The sequence below is a fragment of the Chiroxiphia lanceolata genome, chromosome 10 (genome assembly GCF_009829145.1).
Source record: "Chiroxiphia lanceolata isolate bChiLan1 chromosome 10, bChiLan1.pri, whole genome shotgun sequence".
In the NCBI taxonomy this organism is placed as follows: domain Eukaryota; kingdom Metazoa; phylum Chordata; class Aves; order Passeriformes; family Pipridae; genus Chiroxiphia; species Chiroxiphia lanceolata.
Genome location: NC_045646.1, coordinates 12850647 through 12872989, shown reverse-complemented (window position 1 = coordinate 12872989; position 22343 = coordinate 12850647). Strand labels below are relative to the sequence as shown.

Sequence of the window (22343 nt, the reverse complement as noted above, 5' to 3'; positions counted from 1 at the left end):
AAGGATAGTGCAAACCCACTTAGGCTGTCTGTGTTATCAGGCAAAGCTGGCAATTACTCTAGAAATATTCATCCAGCTAAACTCCCTCATTATGAGCCATTTGCACCTAGTAACTTTATCTAGGCACAATTGCTTCAGCTGGATTAAGCCCAGCCAGAGGCTTTCCTCTTGGACTGCAAATATCCAGCCCTCTAAAGCAGGCAAGGTCTGCAGCTTATGAGCCTCCAGCAGCCTCTCCTGCTAGTCTCTCTGCTCATGAAGAGGGTGAGCAAAGGCCCTCTTTCCCCTGTCCTCCATGTGTGCCAGGCCCGGGGCTGTGGGCACAGCCCTGCCTCCCTGCCCAGGACAGCATCCTGCTTTCCCAGCCAGAACCAGCCAACCTACTTTACTAGCCAACCTGCTTTACCAACACCAGCTACCACCCCCAAACTCACAGGGTGTCCCTGTGGTGACAGTACCTTTGGAGAGGGGATACTGTCCCCACACCCCAGCACACCCTTGGAGATGCCCAAAGGGGAGCCGGGCACTCCCACACTGGGGAGTGGTGGCCATGGTCCCCATTCCTTCTCCTAAGGACAGGTAGTGATCTGATGCTTGTGGTGGTTGCATGGCATGCACCATGACTTCCTGTGCCAGCTCTTTCACTGGCACTGCTGCTCCTCCTGTCCTTCTCCTTCCCACAGCCCACTGTGCTGTCCTGCTGCATGCACAGACAGGGGACCAACAGCCCCCAGCCCTTCCCCATCCTGGGCACCAGTGAGCTGCTCAGACGGCTTTGCTTTTCCAGTGGCAATAGAGATGCAGGAGCGGGATGAGGAGACAGGACTGAGGGTGAGGCTGTGGGCAGGATTAGGTGTTGGGTAATGGGCTGGGTGGCTTTTGCGTGCAGGGCTGCACAGAGCCGTGGCGATGCCGGCACCTGCTGAGCCGGACAGGCACCACACTGGTGTCTGCTGTGGGGGGTGTTGCAACTGATGGGAATCTGCGAATCTGTTCTGGTGTCACCACCACATCAGGTGATGGCCAGGAGCCATGTGAAGGGGAAGGAAGGTTATCTGCCAGAGCCAGCATGGAGAGGAGCCCCAGCTCACTCCAGCCCTTTGCCCTGCATGAGCACGATCAGCACAGGAACGGCAGAAGCACAGAGGTACTTGTAGGTGGCATTTGTAGGCAGCAGCTCCTGCCAGTCGGTCCTTTCATCCCAGCTTGTCTGACATGAAACGGTGCAAACAAACCTCCCTGCTCGCTTTGATTGCTTCCCAGGGATTCCTCCATTTGCATTGTAATGAAGCGATATTTTGCTGTATAAATAAACCTGAAAGTTGACATAGGAAGGACTTATCAACTCTAAAAAAGTATTTGCATGCTCCCCAGAATGAGGGAGAGAGCCACATAGAGATTTAGTAGGGACAAACTTCAAGTGCTGGTGAGGACAGTGAAGATTTACACTAAGACAGGAGCATCTTGCTCTGGCGTTTCATAAGAAAAGTTGTGACCTGGGCTGTCATGAAGCAATGAGGTGGGGGGTTACTGCTGGGGCAAATGTCTGGTGTCTCTGCCTTTATCACCTCTGCTCTTTGCCTTCTGCCACCACTAAGGAGAGCAGAGGAGTCAGATGGGGGTTCAGGTCAAGCTGTTTTGTGTGGGGTGGAGGAGACCACTCCCCCTTGCCTTGCAGATGTGTGTGTTCCTGAGTCCCTAGCACAGGTCAGGCTGGTGCTCCGTGGATGTGACAGTCACACCGACCTGCTTTGCACCCTTTCCAGGACCCTGGTCTGATTCCCAGCAAAGCCCACGGACACCTGTGGGTTTCTGGTCAGGTTAAGACACAGTGCTACATCAAAAACCCCAAATACCTGAGTGGTTGGCACTTGCCTGTGCTAAGCCACATCTGCAAGTGAATTCTGAGTGCCGGCAGAGTGCTGGGCATGATGTCTAGCAGGCAGGCAGCTCGGAGCTCTGGCTGGTGTCTGTGAAAACCACTTCCCTGACCCACTTACCCTGCAGCCACACCTCTGGCTGGAGACCAGCTCCTGTTGGTGTTGACAGACCTGTGTTTAATCCACAAAAAAGCAAAATCCGGGTTTTGCTAAAGCACTTGACAGGACCATGGTATCGGAAAGCAATTTGAAAGCCAATCAGCAAAACACAGCAGCTCACCAGCTGCAAAATCTGACACGTCGACAGCGCACAGGGTGAGGACAGGAGCACAGCTGCCCTGGCACAGCTGCAGGTCCAGCCCACCTGGCTCCTGCTGATGCCATGCTGGCTGCTGGGAAGCTCTTTCCCTTCTTTAATCTCACAGTTTTGCAAACCAGTGTTAGGGGGAAATGTCCCTGTTCGGAGGAGGGCACAGGGGGGAGTGAGTGTCTCCTCCACTGGGCAGTGGTGAGGCTGCTCCTGGCTGGCTTTAGGCTCTCCAGCTTGAGAGGGGACAGGGGAACTGGGGAGCATCTGGAGGAGGCTGGCATGCTGTTCAGGGCTAGAGCATGGGAAGGATAGACTGCAGGACCTGGTCTGCTCCAGGGAAGGGCAGGCTGGGGTGACGCATGCAGAAGAGAATGGTGCCAGCTGCTCTGGCAGCAGCCCCAGACTGGGGCTTGGGGGGTTATAGCTTGGCATTTGGCCAGTGGCTGGGACACCCCTCCTCTTCACCAGGGACCACTGCCACCTGGCCCCATGTTGGGCTGTGCCCAGCTGACCCACATTCCCACAGCAGCCCTGCTATCTCTGGGAGAGCCATCCTGTGCTGGCTGGTACCATTACACAACCCTGCTGCAGCCTGCTGCCTGCACACTACAATAGGCACTATTTTTATTCCCTTTCTTGTTGTCACAGGCAGTACAAGAGTCCTTGGGGTGGAGGCTTTCCTCCCCCACACTGTTATGTAGGACATTTCAGTCACTTGTCCTTGTGCCCTGCTTGTGCCTGTCCCTGCCATCCCAGCACATCAGGACCAACAGGAACAGGATGTGGGGTCAGTGTTCTGCAGGGAGCAAAGCCCCAGACTTGGGCACTGGTTAAAGCCTGCCGTGCCTGCTCAGCCTGTAGACACCAGTCCAAGGAGGCACCTATTTCTGGGGAGATGGCATTTTTGCCCCTACCCACCCCTGTGACAGCATCACTCCCCGGAGTGGCAGCGAGCAGGAGAGCACCAACATGCTGTGCCTGCCTGGCCATGGCTTCCCCTGGTCCAGAGCTGCGGGTGGACTTCCAACCTTGATCTCAACCATGGGGCTGCCCAGCGCTGAGACTGCCCCCAGTGTCGTGCTCTGGGATGGTGGGATGGGCCCAGTGCAAGGTCCTGCCCTGCCTTCCCAGGGGGTAAAGCCCCTGGTCCCCACAGCAACCTTATACTCCCTGATGTTCCCAGGAAACTGCTGTCAGTGGTGGGCCTGGCCACTGGTGACAGCAAGTTACTCAGAGCAGAAAATCCTCATGTATGATGGGCATGATGTGGATGGAGCAATTTTCTGCACAATTACTCCAGTTTATTCAATGTGATAAACCAGTATTAAAGTAGGATGAGATGAGGCTTGGGAGAAATGTATCTTCCTTCTGAACCTATTTCTTGCCATGTTACACAGCTTGGGAATTTCCTAATGGAGCTGGAAGAAGTGGGGACCAGCAGCATAGGGATTAGATCAGACTAGAAATAAAATTCCCAACTTCCTCCATTAGAGATAGATGTACTCTGCTTTCAGACTTCTTAGGCCTAACAAAATTATCTCTTTCTGAGTGCTTCGTGCAAGTACCAGGTGGGGGAAAAGCAAAAGGTGCCACCACACAAATAGCCTTGCCAGGAGGAGGATGAGGACAGTGAATCTCTCCTGGCAGATGGCAGTGATGCTGTGTGGTAAGTGGGAGAAGGTGCTGGGGGATGAAGGTGCAGCATGAGCGGGGGTGTCAGTGCATGTCCAGAGTGAGCAGGCAGTACAGCCCCCGTTAGTGTCGATGCAGTGCCCTCCTGTCACAAAGCCTCCTCCCAGACATGCAGATCTCCCTCAAGGAAGAGCAGATGGGGCTGTAATTCCAGCTGGATGACACGACATCAAAGCAGCTCTCCCCATTGCCTGCCGAGTCATGTTTTGCAGGGTGCAATCCTGCACCACCACATTTGCAGGTTCTTGGCAGGTTCTGGGGTGCTTTGTGCATTCCCCAATACACTGCCATGTGTGCCCCCTTGGCAGTCCAGTTTCCAAAACCTGAGTTGCAGCATCCCTTGGAATAGTCCTGCTCCCCTCAGGGCATCCCTGTTCCCTGTGGAGTTTCATGTGTTCTACCTCCTCTGACTGAAGGCAATGAGCAGGCAGTTTCCTGTGGGACCTCAGGTAAAATGCCTGTCAGGGAATGCTGAGAAAGAAACATGGCTATGATTTCATCACCAACTGAATGGACAGTGGGTGAGGGAGCCTAGCAGAGGATAAGGATGAGGAGAAGGGTTGCTAAAGACAAACCCCAGTGACTTGATCTTTCATGCTCCAGAAAGCGTAAGACATGCTCCTGACTGGCTTTCCCACCACCACCTCCTTGCTCAGTTCCCTAACCTGGATCCTCTCCCTTTTTTTTCTCCTTAAGCCTGGATCTGCCCCGCAGCTCCTCCAAGCCGCTCCGAGCCTCCCCTCCCCGGAGCAGCGGCTCCCTGTGCCTTGCCCTTCCCAGGGGCCTGCAGCAGTCTCCCGTGGCACGGATCCTTGCTGTGCTCAGCAGGAGTTATTCCTCCTTGCCCTTTGATGTTTTGAATCCACTGCTTGGGACCGCTGATGGGGACAAGCCCTGGCTGATGATCAAAGTCTCCCTGCCAAGCTCTGCCACTGAAGCCCAGTCCCTAGGATTTCCAGGTGGGAAATCCCTTGTTGTTGCTTTGGGTGGTGGCACAAAGCACAGAGTGGTGGGTGTTGGGAGCTGTCTGTGCACTGCTGGAACCAGACCCAGTGTGGCACAGTACCTGGCTGTGATAACCAGGCATAAAAAAGGGTTACTCAAAAAAAATCACAAGCCAATGCAGCCAAACGCAGCCATTGGAAAAATTCCAAATATGTCAGTATGTTACACAGGCATCTACCAGGCAAACCAGCCAGGCACGGCGCCTGGCACTTGGTTGTGTGCTGCTTGCCCAGGCTGGTGGCTCCGTGCAGAGCCAGCTGTGCCACAGGTGGGTGCCAAGGCACCGGCACCCTGCAGCCCATTGAACAACGACCCCGTTAAATCCACCTCCAGTGCTGCATTCAGAGACAGTCAGGAGAGACCTGCTCTAGAAACCAAATCTTCCATATTTTGGGGAAAAGCAACTTCTTCACCTGCCCTTGGTGCTGGGCTGACAGAGGCCAATGCTGCATGTGGGTGCTGGCTCTGGGTCATGGGCTCTGGTGTTTACTGAGCAGCAAACACTGAGGGCAGGTACTCCTTGGGGAGAGGGCTGCGTCTCCTTGCAGCTGCCTTTGAGCCCATGAGGTCCCTGGATTCCCAAGAGTCCCTAAGGATGATATAGGGAGCAGCGCATGGTGGCTCTGTACTGGTGGTAGGGCTGGTGGGACCCATGGGTTTGCTCACATCCTGTTCAGTATCTCTTGTTTTTCCTATGGGAGAAACCACCTGCCTAATTAACCAGCAGTAAGGAGCTTGGCATCACCAGCCATGCCTGAGCACACTGCAAATTCCAGTGACACTTAGAAGAGGAAATGTGCTGCCTTCTGGGTCTCTCTGCTAGTATTTAGGAGGCTGACAGCTGTGTCCTGAGCCCAGTCAGTACAAGGTATAATTAGAAAAGCTGCTTGAATAGTGTTGTTATAAAAGCGACGTTAAAATAATGGTGTGGAAGGAAAAGCTGGGGCTGTATGTTTCTGGGGGGTGTGTGCTACACTAGGCACTGTGCCCAGTACACTGCAGTGATACATTTAAGGCAGGCTCTGCAGAGGGAAATTAGCATCTTCATGCTGTACACAAGGTACACCGTGTTCTTCGGATGCAAGTTGAGAGTCAGATTTAAAACCATCCAATAGAACATTTTCCAATTTTTATTTATCAACAGGCATCTATGTGTATTTCTGGAGAATGAAATATTTATCTGTAGACACATGCATGCAGAACGTGAGAGTGCCAATGTATTATTTATCACCACTTCCCTCCCATAGCTTATAAATAACTCATGGAACCTGGTTGCCCAGCAGACCCTCTGGCCAGCTACCTAAAACAGCTCCAGCAGCCACCACAGGCCAGCTCCGGGCATCTCACCCCAAGCAGAGCATTCCCTGCCTCCAGGCACTGCTGAGGAGAGGGCGGGCAGAGGGTGGCAATGCAGAGTGGCACTGGCCTCGCTGTTGGATGCCTCCACGCACATCCCTCCAAGTCCTACTGGCTCTGCACGTGGAGGCTGGTGCAGGTCATGGTTCCCCGGCCCACAGAGAGGGGAGGAGATGAATCCAGGAGCCAAAGGGAACATGCATGAGCAGCAGGGTCTTTGCTGCGCTCCCGTGGTGGGAGCACAGAGGGATGTGGGTGCTGCCTCCTGGCTTAGCCACCTAGAAGGGAAACTGAGGCAGCCCCAGTGGTGAGCCGAACACGCTGTGCTGGGCTTTATGGAAACGCTGTCATCTCACTGCAGGTGTCAGACGACGAGAGCTGTTGTGTCAAAAACAAATTCCCTACACACCCCCCAATATGAGATATATCACTTGTAGTGAAGATATGAGAAATGCAACTTAGCAAAATGCTCAGGAGGGAGGGATCAGATAGTGGCAACTCAAAGAACTCTTGGAATGGGAGGCTGAGGCAGGGAGCCCTGATTTGGAGCTGGAGTCTGGGCCAGGAACCAGGCTGCTCACATGCAGCCTGAGTCTGCCTGGCCTCTGAGAGCAGTGCAATAGGCCTTGTGGATGGCAAATCAGGGAGGGGGAAGGCACTCATAGCCTGTTTTGGGGTTTCTGGAGATCTGTGGGTGTAAATCAGGCCCCCATGGTGCTGATCTGTGACTCTATTTGAAAGGTACTGTGGGTGAACAAGAGCAGACAGGCATCAGACACAGTTTATGGCTTTGTACATATAATTCTAGTTTCAATCATGTAAAAAAAAAATACCCTTCTGCTGAGCTCCAATAACACTGTTCTCCAGTGCTTAAGATGGATGCAGATAAAACAGATACCAGAAGATTTTTACTTCCCCTATAGAGTGACTGCAGAGAAGTCAGTGCTGCTGCAGGAGCCCGGGGCCATGAGCTGGGGCAGGTTACAGAAGTCAGGCTGTTCCTGCTGCACTGCAGGGACAGGTCGGGGTCTGGTGTGGAAAGAGGGGGAGAAGATCCCCTCACCCAGGCCAGACATCTCGCAGGCAGTGCTAACGCAGTGCACAGCTCTGATTCCCTGGGACAGCATCAGTCAGCAGGGGAGAGATTACACAAAACCTAAAAAAATATAGAAAGCACAGTATTAATAACTAAGAATTGCACTAAATTACTTCATAAGTGAATTATCCTCCCTACATTACCCACTGAGAGGAGGAGCATCCCTGCCTTCTCTGCAGAGAGAGAGGATGGATGGATGGGAGCGTGGCTTTCTGCACTGCGACCCTCCAGCACTGCTGGTCACTGCACTGTGCAGAATCACTGGCAAGAGGTGCTCACATGGATGAGGGCTCACTTTGTCCATTGATAAACAAACAGTGGCCACTTGGGAAATGAAGTGCAGCAGTCGTTCTGCTTTGCACAGTGCTCCTGCACAGCAGCCAAGAGCAGGGATCTGTCTGGGTGGCAGGAGGAACTTGGCAGATTGCAGTTACCTTTGCTGTCCCAAATCCAGGACCGAGTGACCACCTCGCTCCTGGCTAGCGTCAGGGCTTCTCCAGCAGCCTCCTGGCACTGGGTGTAGGAGGACCCAGGAGGGCTTGGGGGCAGCACTCCACAGCCATCTCAGAGGAGTGGAAGCAGCAACAGGGTATGGGATGGTAGAGGGCTGGGAATGGGGCTGGAGTAGCCTCAGGTCTCATTGCTGGAGCATCCCTGGCCCTGCAGAGTTCAGTAGGGTGTGCAGCCCATGGCTGAGCAGGACAAGGTGACACCAGGAGGGCACAAGCTGACATTGTCAGGATGTTCTTGCCGAGCACTGGTATCGTCCCAGCTGGAGCAGGTGACAGAGCTCAGTCCCCTCCCATGGTCACATCTCCAAAAAGAAAGGAAAACTGACAGCTCTGCATGCTGGACTTGCTCAGGGAGGCAAGCCCTGGGGGAGGCTAATGTGCCTACAATGTTTGCAGGACCAAAGATGTTTTCTCTCCATCCCAGGAGAGGATGTTTTCCCTCCATCCCAGCCAAGCAAACCTCAACGCTCATCAGACAAGGGTGCTGCAGGTCCTCAAGTCAGGCCCTGGTGCTGAGGAGCCAAGGGGCAGTGGGGCCAGGCAGGAGCCAGCTGCTGGGATGCTGCAGAGAGTCAGAGACATTCATCAGTCTCCTGAGAGCATCATCTAGCACTGAGCTATTTCTAGGCCAGGGCTGTTATCAGGGAGGCATTATGGGACTGACAGGTACAGAGTGTCTCTCAGCTGGAGTTGCACTCCTCATCTTGGGAGCAGCCACACGGCATCCTGTGGGGACTTGCTGGCTTCTGGCTTTGCTCCATTTCAAAGCCCATCTCCCTGTGTGCGTTTTAGTGAGGTTCACACACTTGAGGTTTCTAGGCCAAGTGAGAGCTTTCATTCCATGCTGTACTCAGTAGCTCTGCGTGAAGGCAGCCTTTAAGGTGAGAGGCTGAAAGTGGTTCAATTTTGCAACAATAGCTGAGAACAAAGTACAGATTTTACCGTTTAAAACTGGGACAAAACAGACCTGGAAGATTTTTGTGGGATTATTTTTTTCGTTTTCCTTTTAACACCCAGCCTTTTGTAAGTTGAATTAAATGTACAGTGTCAGTGGTCTTTGCCTCATGCTGGAGTACTCCCATTCGACCCTGCATGACAAAGCAGGAATGGGGAAGCAGCACCTGGGGAGGGAAGGAAGCAGAAGAAGGTGAGGAGAGGGACCTTAGCTTCAGTTTGATCTCCTAGCCTGGGCTCTTCCTGGACTCTGCTGCTGGTTCCTCTCAGCACTAGTATTTTTTTCTTCTATTTTTTTGTCCTGCACGTAGCACATCCAGCTCATATCTGGGCCTGGGGTACATAGGGGTGACAGCAGAACAAGCAATTAATCTTAATTGAGCTCTCCTGGTGGTTTTCTTCTCCTTCCACCCTGGGCTGACCCGCAGAGCATCTCTTCACCTTGACAAAGAGTATTTTTTTGTTACAGGGGTAAAAGTCATCATCACCATCATGGTTCTTATGACAACCCAGCAAACTGAGCTCATAAAAGCTCCTCTTGCTTAATGCATCTCTGGTACGTGGGTCATCGCTCATTTTACCATGGGAACATGGGGAAGCCCTGGGGCTGAGCCAGCTCCTGTCTGAGCTGACCCCCCAAAATGGGAGAGGAGAGCTCAGCTATGCCCACAGAGGTCACACCAATAGCAAAGCAAACACAACCACTGTCACCTCAATCACCCACTGCCACATTCCTTATGGATACCATACAGTTCATAACAGACTCGTTATAATTTCCCTCCACACAGTTTGAATTTTAAATCACCCCACAGCCTCCTCCTGAAAACCTGCCGAGCTGAAGCCACTGCAGGTCACGTTGTGCAATTTGCTGTTGCAAGACAAAGAAAACAAGTTCTTCTTTTTCACAATTACCAAACTACTTCATCGAGCAATTTCCCTGCCTCTGTGCTTCGACTTCAGTCAACAGTATTCCTCTGGGAAGGAAGGTCTAACTGCACCTCCGACTGACTTACTGATGGCTCTGCCATTACAGACGATTGTGCGAAGTTGCTTAAGTGGCAGGAGTTACTCCTCTGCGCCTTGCTCTAGAGCTGAACCCGGACGAGGTTCGCTGGGATTGCAGGCAGATGCTGTCTGGAGGTGCTGCCCCTTCCCTGGGGGCGAACCACGTCTGCCTGTCTCAGTGTGGCTCTGGCCGGGGGCTCTGCTCTCGCGTGCGAAAGCCCTGGTCCTGATGAAACGGCTCCTCCCGGGGGTCCCAGCACAGCCCCAGGTGCTTGGTGGGGCTTGGCACTTGCCTGGGAGAGGGAATGTCACCGCTGCCTGGGGGAGGAGGGCAGGGAGGGCTGTCCCCACAGCACACGGCCGTTACAGGGGAACCGCTCCCGTGTGAAGCAACTCCCCGCGGCAGCTGCTCAGGGCCGGGGCGTCCCCGTCACCCCGCGCACGGCACTGCGGCAGGAGCGGCTCCACGCCGCAGCAAGGCTTGGCTGCACCGAACCAGGGGACACCGGTTTCCTTCCCAGCGCACCACGGCAGGAGCTGGCACCGGGGCTGTTCCGGCCGGCAGGTGCTCCCGAGGGGGCTGCACTGCACCGGGAGCAGACAGCCAGCCCACCACCGCCAGCTTTTAGGAACGTGATGGGCTGTAAAGTCTGTCTCCTCTGCTGCCTTTGCCACGCTTCAGCGCTGCCCCGCTGGTGCCTTCCTAGGGACGGGTCAGACATGGGGACTGAGGGCGAGGACCCCCCATATCAGCTCTTTTTCAGTGCAAAGACAGCACCCCCATTTCACTGAGGGCAGGACCCTAGGTCTTGTCTTGCTGCAGCTCAGCTGTCAGACCTGTGAAGCCCCAGCGGCCCCAAGAAGCCCCCGGGGGTGCCCAGGCTCCTGGCTGGCCACAGCTCTGCTTCGACCCCTGCAAACTTCCTGCATTTGTTTTGCTGCTCGAGCTATTTGGGGGAAGTGGGGTGTTGTTATGTCTTCAGCTCAGCATCTATTTAGAGAAGGATAATGCCATTGTGGGAGAGGACAATGAAAATATTAAATGCCTAAAATTCTCTGTCTCTCACTATTTTGACTAATTATTAGTTTTCTCTTTCTTTTTTTCAAATGGGTATTTCCTTGGGAAATGACAGTGAGATTTGATGGGCCCTGATGAGTGGGGTAAAGCATGACTCAAGCCCACCAAGATGAGCCCAGACTGACCTCTGCTATAGCTCTAGTGCAGGGAGGTGAATCCCGCCCACTGCCTGCGCAGGAGCAGGGCAGAGGAAGGTCAGGGTATGAAAGAGAAGGGATGGCCCACGCAAGAGCTGAGCACCCCAGGAGACCTCGGTGCAGAGGACAGCAGCCACCCCCTCCTGCCATTTTCCCAGAGCTATGTTTAGCTCCTGGTTTGCTCGGGGAACCCAGATGAGCACCTGGGACATCTTAATGTCATTGTCCCACCAGAAGCTGGCTTTAGTGGACTTTTTTGCTTTGCAGGATATACCTAATTGGTCCTGACATCAGGGAGAGTCATGTTGGGTCCTGAAATAGCTTTCTGCAGAGCGTTACTCACAGAGGTGCCATGGGGTGTTGTGGGTGTAAGTGTCCATGGAACTGCTTTTGCCGGGGTGCTGCATAGCCATGGAGTGCCTGAGCTCAGGTCACGTCACATCTCAAGTCCTGGAGGCCCAAACTGGGGAGCAGAAATAATGACCATCTATGGCCTGGCTGATGAACCCCACCCCTAGATTAGCCCAGAGGTGCAATAAGGACTCTGAGTCTTTCTACTGCTGCACAACAGGCCCTAGCAATACCCTGTGTCTGCAGTGGTCCTCACTCCTCTGCCTCTCTGGCAGCAGCCTGGAGAGTCTGGTTTCCTTGGGGTTTCTCTCTTGGGTAACAGCAGCGAGAGCTGGGAAGAGGCAGCAGGTTCAGCTCGCTTCGAGGCAGCAGGTTCAGCTCACTTCAAAGCAGCAGTAACGAAAAGGTCTTCATGGGATTGGGCTGGGAGTCCAAACAGGGAGAAGGCAGATCTTACAGTGGCTGCCAGATCCAGCAGATCCCAGTAGACTTCAGGGTCTCCTGTACAGCTGTACCATGTATGCTCTGCTAGAAATTTGCTGATCCAGCCTCCAGCCAGAGGTTTTTTGCAGCAAAGTCATATGTGGGGGGATAACTGCTGTACTAGTGCATGTAGGATAACTGCTCTACTGATGTGTAGGATAACTGCAGTAATGGTGTATGGGATAATGCTGTACTGGTGCATGTGGGATAACTGGTGTATTCACGCAGGGACTCCCCTCCTTGCCACGAAGAGCCTTTGCATTATGAGACACTCTCTAAAGCCTGGACATTGCTTAAGAAAGTAAAATTAAAAGATTAAAGATAAGAGGCTCAGTTCTGATCTTGCAACTTGCCAGAGCAGTGTGGAAGGTGGGAGGCAGGATGGGACACAGTGTCACCTGCAGGGACAGTGGCAGACTGCCTTGAGGGAGCCTGAGCGCACAGCTCTGCCCCAGTCCTGCACTGATCAGAGCTGAATGTGCAGAGGTATTTTGGGGATGCCTGGGGGGACACTGGGACATGGGATGGAGTTGCTGCTGCTGAGCCAGGGCAGAGCAGGGACCTGTGTGTTGCTCCTGCACTGGGGAACCCTCCAGGTGGGTCAGTCTACATTCCAAATGAAGGCGGACGTTGGGATGGGGAAGGACTTTCCCAGTCACTGGCTGCTCCCCAGGAGTCTGTGCGTGATGGAGACAGCACATACTCAGCTCTCTGTAGCTTCATCTTCCCCTTGCTCATTTGTCCCCTGGCCATAGTGGCTATCGCTGCCAGGGCCCTGGCAAGCTGCCTTCTGTCTGGGTTCTTCTGGGACCCCCAGAGAAGGCAGTGGGCAGGGCACGACCTCCAGGACCTCCCTCTGCTGCTGGGAAACCTCCATTTCCTCCCAGGTGAGCAAAGGCAGAGGCAAGCTGCAAGGCAAACATGGTCTTGGCCATGTTCAGATGGCATCATCGCTAACAACTGGCTTTAATTAGTTACTGCTAATGGAAGTTCCTGCTCTCCGCTTGCACTGGTCTCATCTCCTGGGCCACCACGGACATGGATGGAGGTACCTCGGGGGGTCATCAACCACAACGTGCATAGGCAAAGAAAATGCAGGTTTCCCTGCTCAGAGAAAAGTATTTCCAGACTATTTTCCTCCACTTCCAGAAGAAGAGATATTTTTACACCAAAGTGGGCTACTCTCAGATGATCGCATTGCTGATCCTGGAGCTAAAGTTAAAAATCCCTGTGCCATGCAGAGGGGAATGAAGCTTCCCAATGCACAAAACAAGGTGTTAGGGAAATACCATATCCCCATCTGACATCCCAGCTGCCTGGCTTGATGTCCCCATTGACCTGCTTCGAACAGCAGAATGAGGAGTCACTGGTAGGAAAAGCAGGCAGCTGCATTCACATTTGACTCTACTGCTCCGTAAGTATGAGCAGAGAGATTGAAAATGTAATTATGATAATAAAGCTAAATCGCAATCTTCCTACAGGAGCTACCGAATTATTTATATTAACTTTTCATCCTAATTCCCTTAACCATTCCTTGCCTGGAGGAGGAGGAGCCCTCACCACTGTGTTACAGTACAGGCAATCCTCGATGGCATTTGCTGAAACAGCAGCAAGTGGCAGTTCTTACTCAGCAGGAAACTGGATTGGGAAAAGAGCTGTGTGAGAGAGACAGTGGCACTGAGGGCTGGAGCGCTTTGGGGGCGAAAAGGCACAACAAGAGGGGAGAGCCAGAAGGGAGTGTGCAGGGCTGGGAAAGGCAGTGCCCAGATGCAGTCAGGGCTGGCTCAAAAGGGCAGAGCAAGGGAGCAAGGCTGGATTCGGACACTACCTCTCCTGTCCCTTGGGACTGAGAGTGTACCTCCCACCATGATTTTTGGAGCCAGAGTGAGCACAGATTGCAGCATAGCAGGACTCAAGGGCCATGGCACAGCCAGGCCAGCCTGGTGCAGAGCCTGGCTTTGCACACAGACCCAGCAGCAGCAGCTTTGGTGCTGCTGCTCTGCCAGCTCCCTCCAGGAACACTGTCAGCTCTAATTAATGTCACAGTTTAGCCTGCTCATGCATCTGAGCAGACTGCGTGCAACTTCACAGTGCCGCAGGAAGAGTGATGAATCCCATCCCAGAGCCTTTCCTTGTGTCCCCCCTTGCTCACCTGTGCAAGAGCAGTAGGGGTTTCCAGAACAACATGTGACACCAAGCAAGTCACCCCTCTGTGTGGGGTGGCAGCAGGACCGGCTGCAGGAGGCAGGCTGCCCAGCTGCCCCCCATTTCAGAGCAAGAGAGTATGGGAGGAGCTCTATAAAGCCCTTTGCTGTGACCAGTTCTCCAGAGTCCTTTCCCCTAACCTGAGGACATGTTTGGTGCATGCAGACACATGATGTGTACCGGGATGTGCCATTGCTGAGTCCAAGACACCTGGGCAGTGGCATGAAAGCCTAAATGCCTGCAGGAAGCAGTATCGTCAGTCCTGGGCTATCCCTTTGTCTGTCCTGGGCTATCCCATCCCATCCCATCCCATCCCATCCCATCCCTTCCCATCCCATCCCAGACTTTGTCCCATTCCTACCATCAAAGGGGCCTTGTTTAAGCCCACAGATGGGAGTCGTGCCCTGCCTTACCAACTCTAAGCATGCAGAACATCTCCCAGCTTGGGAAAAAGCATTTTGCAGCCTTTGTCCCACCTCCACCCCTCAGCAGCAGCATGGACCACAGTGACCAAGGTTGGATCTTGGAGGGTGCTGGGCAGCTGCAACCTGGAGCTCAGTTCCTTGCAGAGCCGCCTCATCAAGCCAAGGGCTGGACTGGGACCTTGTCCTTCATTATATAACTGTTTCTCCAAGTGTTTTTGTAGCGCTCAGCCCTCCCGCCAGGCAGAGCCCCCACCGGCAAGGGGAATGTCATGTTTTTTTGAATGCATAGCTTTGATTTCATGCTGGCTTGTAGAAGTGAACAATTCTGCTCCCCCCAGCTCATACACCTTGCAGGGCATTAACCAAGATGCAGACCCCTACAAGCCACCAGCCAGCAAGCTGAAGGTGTGGGGTGGGTGGTGGAGATGTGGGGAGAAGCAGAACCTCAGAGGCCAGGCCAGGTCAGTTCATCTGCAGGGCTCTATGAGCCCCATGGATGAACTGACCTGACCTGGCCTCTGGGACCCCACGCTGTCCATGAGCTGCCCCGGCTGCCTGCCCTCACATTCCTGTCCCTGCACATCATCTCCTTCCAGCTGCTGGGGAAAACAGCTCCTGCTGCTACCAGCGGCTGGGGTGAGGAGGGGGAGACGCCTTCACGGCATATGAGCTCTGCGGGAGTTGGGGCTGCTGCTGACCTTGGAAATGCAGAGGTTTTTTTCTTCCCAGCTCCAGGAGAAGTGGGAGGTGAGGCATAGCTGGCTGCCACTGCACCCCATTTTCAGCAGCACAAAGGTTTTTTCAATAATTCATGGGACCCTGCCCACCCTTACCCAAGAATACCAAGGGCTGTTACCCACAACCTCGTTGGATGGTTTGAGGGTAGGTTGTCTGCCCTGTGCCTTCTCTGCAGGCTGAAACTGGGGGGATTTTCCCCACTGAGTAACAAGGGGTTTGATGTGATGGCCAAGAATTGGTCAATAGGACAGTTGTGGTGCCTTGGGGATGACTAACAGCAGTGGGACAGGTCAGCTGCTCTTCTCCAACATACCACCAAGGAGGAAATCCTGACGCCTTCCTGCTTCCTTTATCAGAGTGACAGTGTGTGTGCTGAAGGTGACTTGGAACTGTCCCAGGATTGTACTTGATACTGAGTATTGCCTGTAAACCCCAAAAAGAAAGATTTTTTTTTCATCACTGACTTGGTGCCATCCAACCAGACCTCACATCCAGCAGCCCAAAGCAGCCCCTCAGCCAGCAGTTCTCCCAGCATCTACCCCAGCCAGGCAAAATGGATGTGCCCCGTGCAAGGCACATCACCAAAATGAACTGCAAATAATTCCGGATCTAAATCAGTACTACAGTCTAGGACAAAAGTAATTTCATGACCTGTCTCGCTCCACTTGATCACTGGCTAATTTTTCCAGTTGTACATGGTATTTTTTCCTGTTGTGGATGAGGAAGACCTAGGGATGGGAGAAGGGCATGTTAAGAGCAGAGAAAAACAAGAAGCTTCACTTGGGATCCTGCCAACACTTCCACATTTGTGTGGTCCCCCCTCAGCCTCATTATATATGTGGAAGAGCAAATCTGTAGTACACCAGCAAATACACAGTCAACAACTAGTATTAGCAAAAAGGTTCTTTTCCCTTTAATCTTTTCATATTCTGGGAGTCTTCACTGGAATAATCACATGCTCTGTTTAGCCATAACATGCTCTGGAAATCCCAGGTACCTAGAGCAGTATCTAAGTTGACTTGCCAAGGCATCAGCCCCATGTGCCAGATTCAGACCAGCAGCTGGAGCCCGCAGAGAAGGATCATTGCCTTTTCTGGTGTTATGTTGTTTGTTATAGGTATTTTCTGGCCAATTCATCACACACTGCCTGCTAAGTCAGAGATGTGTAGAGCTCAGTGCTCAACCTTGCTGTGCTGGAAAGTTCCAATGACTGCTCAAGCCAGGCAGGAGCCTGGCTCACCAAGCCCAGGTAGGGCAGTGATTTGCACCAGGGGCAGATAGCAGTGCTTGACGTGTAATTCTGCAAACATCTGCTCCCACATTTGCCTTCTCCCCACACAGTTCAAACCTACCAGCAGAGCAACCAGGCTGCCTTTGCCTGACTGCTGCCTGTCCCCAGGAAAGCAGCGGTGGGATGGGGCTGTTGGGGAGCAGTTTCAGAGTCTGAGCCGCTCTTTGTACAGCGTTAGGGGCTGATTCCCTGTGCCCAGCTGTAGGGCTGAGTTAGTGCTGATGGATGGAGCCTGATGGATGGGGAGCACATCTCCGCCAATATCCTGAGCAGGGGCTGTGCCATGCTCGGTGGGATGCTGCATCTCATCGGTGGGGAGCAGTCCTGGCACAGGGGCTGGCATCAGCCCTGGCACTGAGCAGAAACCGCAGAAGTTTGTCCTCTACCTATGGGAGCAGGCCTTTCCCAAAGTCTTGCACTTGTCCACATCAGCCCATCAGCCAGCACAAGGCTTTTCAGTTCAGCAAGAAGCTACTTGTTTCACAGGAAAACCAGTAGCAGCTCAGCCTTCTACTCAAACTTACTGGAGAAAAAGTCTTGCTCTCTCCTCCTCTCCTTTTTCTAGGGAGATACTCCTTCAAACTTGCTGTGCAGAGACTAAAGTGACCTTTTTTCTCCTCATATGCACTTGTTCTCATTTACAGGCCAATGCATGCTGCTATGGGGAGGGAACAGCAGTTAAGCACACGTGAATAACCTTGCACTGGCACTGCAGAAATACATATGATTTTTTTTTTCAATGGTTCTAGTACCAAAATATCCCAGGCACAAAGGGATTTGGACTCTACATTTACAGCTAATGATCTGTACAGGCCTCTAATGAAACTGCACAGTAGCCCTGCTAATGGCTTCAAGGGGAAATGCTTCAGGCCCTGGCTGCTGCTGATGCTGCTTAGGGAGTTGTGCTTTTAGCTCTGGCATGCGTTAAAAACCTTTTCTCACTGTTGCAGACATGATGGCTCTTCTGGAGAGAGGAAAGGCACTGACTGAGCTAATGTCATTAACCACCTTTAAGCACACACGGAGGATCTAAAGCAAACACCACCCAGTCATTCAGCAACTGGGGTTAGCTCAGACCAGCCCATGAATCCCCGAGCACATCCTGCTCTGCTCTCCGGGTGCAGTATCTCTACCCTGCTCTGAGCACTATCTGCTGCCTCTGCTCCAGGAGAGAGCAGGCAGTAGCAGAGGGCTCTGGACATAGATCTGGGGCACACACTTCAGTCCAGGGCACTGAAAGTCCCCCACCGCCAGCCAGGCAGTCTGGCAGCCCCCATCCTGGGAAAAGCACTGTGGGATAAGCTCTACCCGGTGTTTCATTTCTTCTTCATTACCTGCCCCTTCCCTCCCTGAGAAAGGCAAAGGGAGCCTTGCTTGAGAAAAAGCAGCAAGATGCACTATTTCTTTAGCAAGGTGTGTGTCAGCAGTGCTGGCCTGAGCGTGCTCAAATCCAGCAGCAGCCACTGTCACCTACTACATCTCATTGCCCATCACAGGCTGAGTGTGGCCCGGGCAAGAAGGTGTCCATTCTGAGGGGAATCCCCCCTCTCCCCATTACCCCTTCCCATGAAAACCACCCCAGCACGCCATCCTGCTCTGAGTGACACACTGAGGCAATAGTAAAAGCTTCTCACCCATGCAGTGACAGATTTTGCAATTGGTTTTAATGGAGTATTTACAAGTTCTGAGGCGGGCTCCTTGCACAAGGAGTGTGGCCTGGCCCTGGCAGCTGGTTGGGCTTTTCAGTGACATTCCTGCAACTCGCCTGATTGCAGCCCAGGCACAGTGGAAAGCATTTAGACATCAGAAATGCCAGATTAATTATCTCTTAATTGATACCTCCACTTGGGGACAAACGAAACCGGAACATCCCTACTGTCCTGGGAGCCTGCCACTTACAAACAGATTTACAGCTAAAAATACCGCGGCAGTCCCGTGGCTAATCAACTGCACTGCTTACCCTGGGTGAGGTTACGAAATTGTCTCAGGCTGGCACTTCGAGTGGCGAGGGACTGGCTGCAGTGGCAGCACCTGTGTGCAGACCACGCCAGGGCTGTGCGGCATTCCCAGCGCCCAGGCGAGGGGCAGCTCGCGCCAGGGCAGGCTGAGAGCTCCGCAACTGGGTTTCTCCAAACTAAGATCCAGCCAGAGCACCCTGACATGAGGCCTCCTACCCATCGTTAGAGGCTGCAAAGAGAAAACCTCATCCGTGTGTCTCCTAAGAATCCTTAAGTACCCCGTGTGTTTCCCTGTAGCGTAACGTTTCCAGCAAGCTCCTAATCACACTGGATGCTTGAAACAGCCTTTTTGTGCCCTCTACACCTACAACATATCCCAAAGGATCTCTCCCCCCATCTCTTTACAGGAACATGCACACACACAGAGGCCAAATCGCCACAGCGACCCAAGTTTCTTTTAAATTACTGTCATCTTTATTTTCTTCACATATGTGCAAACAGAGGAGATCGCAATGGTGGTGTTCTTAAAAATAACAAAATGTATTTGCATACATTTCCCTATGTACACGTGAACAGCCACAAGTAGAGTCTTCTTTTGCACAGCAAAAGACCTAGAGCATTGAGATCGGGGACAGGACCAGGGCCCAAAAAAAAGGTCTAACTTAAAAATAATAATAAAAAAACCCCAACTTCACAACAGTGCAAACCCCTCAGACACGACAGCACGATGGAGTGACTTTAATGGAGAAAACGGCGGGGGGGGGCCCTCGGATGTGAGATTTCTGTCTGTAAACAAGGCGCAACACCTCCCTCCCGCCGCCCTCCCCGGGGAAAGCTATTCCAGGAATTTGGCAGATCTTCAAGGGCTGAGTCGGAGGTAAACAGCCCGCGGCCGCCTCCCCTCCTCGGGCCGCGGCGGGCTGGGGCCCGGCTCCGGCGGCCACCGGCACGGGAAGGGCGGCCGCTCCCCGGGATGCCGCGGGACGCGAGGGCGCCGCGGGGAACCGGGGCGGCACCGCGCACCGCCCGAGGGGCCCCGGCGTGGCTGTGCAGCCACCTCGGCGGAGCCGGAGGGGTCTGGTGCGCCCCGGTGGGGCCGTACACGCCCGGAAGGGACCGTGCGCTCCCGGAGGGGCCGGAAGGAACTCGGTGCGCCCCGGCGGGGCCGTGCATTCCCGGAGGGAATCCGGTGCGCCCCGGCGGCGCCGCGCACGCCCGAAAGGGCCCGAGCGCTCAGCCGGTCTCGGGGTCGCCGGGAGGCGGCTGCTCGGCGTCGCTGCCGGGCGGGGCGGCCCCGTCCGTGCCGCCGCTCTCCAGAGACGACTCGCTGCCCGTGCTTTCCCCGGAAAGCAGCCGGCGGACACGCAGGTCGGCGCGCAGCGAGCGCAGGTCGTTGCCGAGGCTCAGCTCGCCCAGGTCGCGAAGAAGCTGGCCCAGCTCTGGGCTCTCGCCGCGGCCGGCGCCGGGGCGCAGCAGCTCGCCCTCGGGCTCGCCTAGCGCCTCCAGGATGTCCTCGCAGTCGCAGTGCATGGCCCGCTCCTCCTGCTCCTCGCCCAGCAGGTCCTCCGTGATGGAGCCCAGCTTGGGCGCGCTGCGGCTCCGCTCCACCGGCGGCTTGTAGCAGCACTGCCCGTTGAGCAGCTTGCGCAGCGGCACCAGCGGGATGCTCTGCTCACCCACCAGCTGCTGCTGCTGGTGCCGCGCGTCGTCCCGCTTCTTCAGCCGGCGGAACTCGGCCAGTGCCGTGGCCGAAGTCTGATAGAGCAGCAGGGCCATGGCTTTCGCCTTCTCGGGCTTGGAGACCAGCACGGCGTGGCAGCGCAGCATCACTGCCTTGTGCTTCAGCTCGTGGCGGTAGATCCAGGCGAAGACACGGGGTAGGCGCGGATCGGCCACGCAGTAGGTGACCCGGTGCAGCAGGTAGAGGTGGCCGGGCCGGCGCAGACCCTTGTCCTCGGCGTGGGCCATGCGGATGCCCTGCGCGCTGATGGTCAGCTTCATCTTGGTGCCCTGCCGGCCCGCCTCGCTCTTGCTCCAGATCTTGCAGACGGCCAGATCGGTGCAGCCCTCGCCCTTGGACTGGATGGTGGTAGCGTTGCCCAGGTAGAGCACAGTGTAAGTGGGGTCTTCGCTGGTGACGCGGAATTTCCGCCGCTTGGAGCGGAACATGCTGCCCACGCGGTGCAGGGCGCTCTCGGGGCAGGCGCGGGCCAGCGAGGTGAGGGCCGAGTAGTGCACGCTCACCGCGTACCCCTTGGGCTTGCTCTGCCGCCGCGCCTCGCCCGCCGCCAGCTCCACCTTGCTCCGCTTCCAGGGCAGCATGGCCCCGCGGAGCCGCGGCTAGGCGCCGCGCCGACGGCTCCGGGCGCGGGGGGGCATGCCACGGCGGCGGCGGCTGGGCTGCCCGCCCGCCTCACATCCTTGCGGGCGCCGGGCGGCCGCGGCCGTAGATATAGGCGGGCGCCGGCGCTCCGCGGGCGCGGAGAGGGGAGGCTCCGCGCACCGAGGGCGGAGCGCCCGCTGCCCGGGCCCGCCGAGCCGGCGGCGCGCTGCTCGCCGCCCGCCCGCCGCCGCCGCTCTGCGCCGCCCGCCGCGGCGCCCCGGCCCCGGCCCCAGCCCCGGCCCCGCCGCGCCGCGAGGCGGGCAGGGGGCGGGCACGGGGCGGTGCCAGCCCCGACGGGCGGCCCCCCCATCCCGTCTCCTCCCTGCCCGCCGCGGAGCGTCCCCGCGGAGCGCGGCCCCCAGCGGGGGCACCGGCCGGTGCAGCGGCGGGGAGTGCGGACCGACGTGCGCTCCGCTCCTCCCCGCCCGCCGCCCGGCTCGATCCCCACCGCGGAGGGTGGGTGCCTCAGCAGCCTCCATCAGAGCGGGCGGGGGGCACGGAGAGCGCACCAGGGGGGAGCCGTCTGCCCAAACCCCCCATAACTGATAAAAATCCTAGGGCCACTACGGGACACCCTTCTGCGGGAGACCCCACGGCCGGGAGAGTTCCAGCCCCAGCACCCTGCCCGGCCAGGGTGTGCCGTGGAGGAGTCCCGCTCTTGCAACATAATCTTCCCTTTGGTTTGGTTAGCCCGGCTCTGAGAACCGAAGGGCCTGCAGCAAATAGGAGCTATTATGTATGAGTAATGCTTTGCTCTTTATTTATATGCAACAGCCGAATAACAAGAAGCTGTCTTGTAATTTCTTGTTGAGATTGCTCGAGTACAGTCGCAGACTAATGAGAAAGTTGGTCTCTGTGTCATTACTATAGCTTCTCATGTCATGTATCATATCCTTGCCAGAAAGAAAAGAAATTCCAGCGTTGCAGGGAATGGCACTTCATCAGGATTTGGATAGACGCTCGACAAAAGGGGAGCGGTATGTACTCATGCAGTAAAATATGTACACACCTGCTTTAATTATTTGACAAATCATTTATAGAGTTTGGATCAATTAAACCAGTATATAATTATCATTATTATTATTATTATTATTACATTATGCCATCTAGCAGATTACTGGGGAACTGCAAGTAACCACAGTGACCAGCTGTTGCATGGCCAGGCTAAACTGGCTGGGGCAAACTGTCTGGGCCCCTCAGCATGAAGCCCAGCACACACTGGGATGCCCATCTGGGCTTGGCACCGTGCTGAAACGAGCCCTCTTGGACAAAGTCCCACTGGGACCTCACAAGAGGGCAAGCGAAGGGCTGCAGTTTGTCCTGTTTGCAGTGCCTGGCAGCAGCCCACCCCAGCTGGGGAGTCTCTGCTCTTGGTCCTGATGCAGACTGAGTGCCAGGCACCGCCCTGGGAACCCCCACGATGCTGTCAGTGTGAGGGCAGGGGACCATCCCGCTGCGTGGCAGGGAGAGAAAGGCTTCAGTTT

The 22343-nt window shown here is 55.0% G+C and overlaps 1 protein-coding gene and 1 long non-coding RNA gene across 3 annotated transcripts; both read right to left on the bottom strand.

Annotated features, from left to right (window-relative positions):
* Positions 1-7030: 7030 nt before the first annotated feature.
* On the bottom strand, positions 7031-10217 carry LOC116791665. 2 transcript variants are annotated; one of them, XR_004358812.1, is made up of 3 exons: positions 9819-10217; positions 8312-8972; positions 7031-7399 (listed from the first exon to the last, which is right to left on the bottom strand). It is a non-coding gene; the product is annotated as an uncharacterized LOC116791665 (long non-coding RNA). The 2 variants fall into 2 exon arrangements; XR_004358813.1 differs by lacking the exon at positions 7031-7399 and having other exon boundaries at positions 7706-8413; positions 8516-8972.
* An 8710-nt stretch (positions 10218-18927) lies between these two features.
* On the bottom strand, positions 18928-21043 carry FAM43A (family with sequence similarity 43 member A). The gene has a single exon (XM_032697845.1). The coding sequence runs from the start codon at positions 20796-20798 to the stop codon at positions 19710-19712; it is 1089 nt and encodes a 362-aa protein (XP_032553736.1). The 5' UTR covers positions 20799-21043; the 3' UTR covers positions 18928-19709.
* Between the last annotated feature and the right edge of the window lie 1300 nt (positions 21044-22343).